Source organism: Wyeomyia smithii, chromosome 2 (genome assembly GCF_029784165.1).
Source record: "Wyeomyia smithii strain HCP4-BCI-WySm-NY-G18 chromosome 2, ASM2978416v1, whole genome shotgun sequence".
NCBI lineage: Eukaryota > Metazoa > Arthropoda > Insecta > Diptera > Culicidae > Wyeomyia > Wyeomyia smithii.
The window spans coordinates 34,559,111-34,563,914 of NC_073695.1; the positions used below are offsets into that span (position 1 = coordinate 34,559,111).

Consider the following 4,804-nt stretch of genomic DNA (forward strand, 5'->3'; position numbering starts at 1 on the left):
GTAATTACCTGTAAATTGTCACAAGCTGCTTCTTTGTTCACGTGCAACGGTCGAACGGTAATCGAAGAGATGGTAAAACTTGGCATGGCCAAAATATGTTGGCTTCAGAAAGAGGCAAACATATTTCGGCCATGCATTTAACCACTTTTTCAACTTTTTCCAACATGTTAGAGTATACAAACTGTTTCTATGATATTTTATTGATGTTACTACAACAACGAAATGTTTTAAAAGCATACATATTTGTTACAATAGCTTCCGGACGTTGACTTATATATTACCACTTCCTCTTGACTTTGGGTTGACTCAGCCATGACTTTGAATATGTATGAACTAATTCCAAAATAACACTACCTAGAGCCAGTTTTTTGCCGAAAATTATAGTGTAGTATGATTCTTAGGTGTGTTATTCAATGTTGCATGCATAGGTTTCTAATATCCATTGAATTTATCAGAAAAAATGCGTAAAATGTTACCGGGTGGGCCAAAATATGCATGTGGGCCAAAATACCCCCGTTACCCTAGTAACAGAGGAACTCTGCTTCTTGAGAAGCTCAACGATTAAGTGTTCTTCCGAATGAGGCGATAACACACAGCATAATTTGCTATAAAAATCGGTATCACAATCAGCAAAAACTATCATTCAGTTATTAACCTTCCTCCCGTTGGTACAACACACGCTGCAACGATGAAACTACTATCGATTGTCTCCTTCGCACTGGTCGCCTCGGTGGCCCTCAGTCAGCCGACCAGCCGTGGCCTGCAGGAAGATTTCGATGAATTTGTCGCTCTACTGCCAGTCGATGAAATCGTCAGTGTTGCCATGCGTTACTTCTTAACCGACAAGGAAGTGCAAGCCGCTGTTCAGTATATCACCGGGCCGGAGTTTGCTGCCGTATGGGATCAGGTGTTCGCCCTCAAGGAAGTCCGTGACGTTCTGAACTATCTGGAAGATGCTGGTGTTAATGTGTACGATGCGCTTAACGAGTTGGCCAAACTGATCGGAGTTAAGCCGGTGAAACCCAGTCACGCTATTCGTCGCATCGCCAGCACCCGTGGACTGAATGATCTGATCGAGGAAGTGTTGGCTCTTCTGACCCAGGACAAGCTGAAGGCACTGTTCGAACAGAAGCTGGCTACCAGCGCTGAGTTCAAGGCATTCTTTGAGAAGCTCCAGAGTACCGACTTCCAGAGTTTGGTGGATTTTGCCAATGTAAGTTCTGAATTTTCGATTCGATTTTCCAATGTAAAAAAAATTTTTCTTTTTTTGATTATAGAATTCCGCCGAACTGCAATCTCTGCTCGCGAAACTGCGCGAGCATGGAGTCGATGTTGACAAGTTCTTCGAGCTCGTCAAAGGATTTTTCGGCTGGGGATATTAAGCAACTCGTGAAAGATTTGAATATGCTTTAACACCGTTTTTGGTGAATAATTTGTACAATTGAACTAAATATTTGTTTTTTTAAATAAATAATAAAATACCTGTAACACCAGTCTTTCGTATCCACCAAAAAGTATATTCACATGTCAGCGTGAAGTAAAAGTTCGTCGCGTGCACTGGCATAATTTTTCTGCCTAGCGCTTCCAAGTCGAACGAAAGCTTCCAACTACCGGTTACTGCAGGTCCGGCACCCACCCATCGAATCACTTCGCTTAACTCAATTTGCATCGGAAATGCGACCGTGTGTTGCTTTTATCTTCCCGCTTGCATCGTGATGTAGGGGAGGATTGTACAAAACGCACCTGTTAAGCTTTTTTGCGATTTACAGCGCTTCAAATGATTTCAAAGCGACATTGAACGTGTAGGATGATTGTAGGATCTATTTGTTGTATGTTTATGACGAAGTTTATTATAAAATACTCGATTTCAATGACTTTTTTGATAAAAATTACCATTGCCGCCAAACAAGCCCGTGACCAAAACGCACCACAACAAAGGTCAGTATGCTCCAAAGCAGTAGGCTAATATGCCACTAGCAGAAATCAGCACGCGAAGTGAGAAGCGCTTGAAGTCTCGAAAGTAAAATAAAAAATAATGGAACATGCTCTAAGTTGTCAAGCAATCTCCTGCAAGCTCTTCATAGTGCATTCTGCCCCAATTTTAATTTTGATTGTTTTTAGGTAAAAGTTGACGAAATTTAGTGAATTGGTTTGAAATACTCATAGTATTATAAGCTCCAAAAGTGTAGAGGTTAGGGGTACCATAGTTTTTTTTATTATTTACTAGTCAGTTAATCATAAAAGCTTAAATAAAATTCATGAATAATTACATGTTGGACAGAGCCACAGCCAATTGCACAGTTTCTTGAGTATTTTGGTCATTATAGCACACTTTTTTATATGAGAACTGTAGAGAAGCTGGGTTTTTATGAGAAAAGCGAAGAATTTCGTCTTAAAAAACCACATGTGTAAGTACTGTGGGGAATTAATAGCATGGGCCATCTTACCCAACTGGTGCGTCTTGTACAGTTCTCCCCTACCAGCCTTGGCACGTGGAAATAAAATAAAAATGAAAGCAAAAGAAGAAAACAAACTATCAACCCGAAAACTTCAGGGGAGAAAACTGTTCGTCTTATAATAACGAGAAAAAGAAAGTTCACCACAAGGTGAGGGTGACCAACGAGGGGAAGGGAGAGGATGTGACGCTAAGTGGATGCATGTGCAAACTACAAGCAGGAAAAATAGACATAAAAGGAAACAAACTTTTGCCTTTTCGCCAGTTTGCTTGCCGTGCCATCTTTACGATCTTCCAGCGCGCTCGGCTTCGGTAGGCGAAGTTTCCCGGGTGCAAATAAAATAAGCCAGGTAAATTTTCCGTTCCCGAACATATGCACGGTTTGAAACTTGCTCGACTATGACCGTGTGCGTGTGTCTCTCTGTCTAGTGTATAGTATACAATAGCAGCGAAGCACGGCAGGGATAGCGAAAAAAGAAAACGAAACTTCCAAATTTGTAGCGTTCCTTTGCCGCTTGGATGGGGTGAGTAAATAGAAAAAATAATCAATGGTAAAATTCTATTTCGCTGCAAATTTGCGAAAGTTTAAATTTCGTTTGAAGCAAACAGGTCAGGATTGGTCAGGGTTTTTGAAAGCAGTTCATCAAAGTTTCAGGAACATTCGTAGCATCGATTTTATTCTATTTAGATTAATGGTAATAAATTATAAAAAGTTACTGAGTACTACTCTGTGCTAACATTCGACACGATGTTGACGCAAAGTTCACGCTGCCAAGAAGAGGCAGCAAAATAATTAAATTTCAAACTGATTTTTATACTAACAGGTGCTGATTAGAGATAATTTTAATAGAGCAATAAAATTTGCAACTATTTAAATATTATCCCTTAATCGGAGGGAAACAAAAAACTGTTAGAGTTTCAGTTATCTTTTCGAGTCAGTTTTATTACTTAACTTTTAATTTGCAGCATGTCTTTATTCCAATCTGCTGCAAACGTTTCTCACAATAATGACAACTGTTGTGACTTCCGATATAGCGATATTCTGCGACTCCGACGCGAATCCCGAATTCTAGTAGAATAAAATTACGCTCTCCCTATCTAGTCGAGCTGGTTGCCTAACTTCGCACCAAAGCGCCAGTATGCGAATAGTTCTTTTTATTCAAGCACTCACTACACGATTTTTGTTCTACACAGCTGCTAATTCATTGGCTCGAAAAGATTTTAGAGCTAAATCATTTCAAATTGCCTTGAAATACGCGAAAATTTTAATCGACCATTTTTGATTTGACTGAAACTTTGCACACGCATTTGGCTTAGCAAACTGAGCATTTTTCACAGATGGAGAGATTTTTTACACCCATGGGTTACATTCTAAAAGGGCGTATGCCTTTTGGCATAGGTTTTATTCGAAACATTGTAGCCCAGAAACCGTTACTTGTATGGAAAAACTGTCTGAGAATGAGTTGTAGGGAATTAAAAATGCACCCAAAAAAAAATATACACTGTACAAAAAAAAATTTTTTTGACCAAAAAAAATTAAAAATATACATTAAATTTCAATTTAAAAAAAAAGAGTTGAATTTTTTTATTATTTTTTTTTTTCAAAGAAACTAGACGTCAATACGCAACTTTTAAAAAAGTCCAGGATGGAGAAATGAAAAATATTTTTTTTTATGGTAGATTAATTTGTTTTATGAAAATTCTAATTCAAACATTTTTCAAAATATTTGTATTCTGATGATTTCAAAAGATGCAGAGAGTCATTTTGAATCAAAAAGTTTGTGGTAGTAAACATTCTAAAGGCATTGGTTTTCGAGTTATTTCTAATAAAAGCTCGAAATATTATAATTATTTAGGAAAATACACATTTTTCTAAATTTGTCCATGGTTCTCCAGCAAAAACCATACATTCATTGGAATGCTTGATCAAAAATATACAATTCATTCTTTGACAACAAAACGATTGGGTGAACGGTTCTCGAGAAAAGAGTTAAATGTTCTAAGTGAGATAAATATATATTAGAATCAAATATTTATTTTCGAGTTTTATCATCTTAGGAACATATTTTTTTATGACATAGATACTTTACAGAACTAGTTTCACCTTATATTTTATATACATCATAAGTGAATCATCTTTTGAAAACAGCTTCGTTTGTATCTTATTTTCTGAAATCGGAACAAAAGAGTGATGCTTTTGTGTGGCAGTTATTATTATAGATTTTTCGAAAATATTGCTCCATTCTGTTACTCCTTGTTCATATTCTTCATATAATACCCAACTAAATGACATTTTTGATGAATTTTTATTACAATCATACAATTCTTTTGCGCTTGTAATGGGATGTT

At 37.2% G+C, this 4,804-nt stretch overlaps 1 protein-coding gene across 1 annotated transcript; it reads left to right on the plus strand.

Moving 5' to 3' along the window:
- The first annotated feature begins 646 nt into the window (after nucleotides 1–646).
- On the plus strand, nucleotides 647–1,488 carry LOC129724387 (protein G12-like). The gene is made up of 2 exons (XM_055679266.1): nucleotides 647–1,213; nucleotides 1,278–1,488. The coding sequence occupies exons 1-2, from the start codon at nucleotides 689–691 to the stop codon at nucleotides 1,380–1,382; spliced, it is 630 nt and encodes a 209-aa protein (XP_055535241.1). The 5' UTR covers nucleotides 647–688; the 3' UTR covers nucleotides 1,383–1,488.
- Nucleotides 1,489–4,804: the final 3,316 nt, after the last annotated feature.

What these genes read in the sequence shown, in the direction of transcription:
- LOC129724387 (XM_055679266.1), top strand. Translation starts at nt 689, where the DNA reads ATGAAACTACTATCGATTGTCTCCTTCGCACTGGTCGCCTCGGTGGCC. An exon ending in GTTTGGTGGATTTTGCCAAT is followed by an intron (nt 1,214 to 1,277) that starts GTAAGTTCTGAA and finishes TTTTGATTATAG; the next exon opens with AATTCCGCCGAACTGCAATC.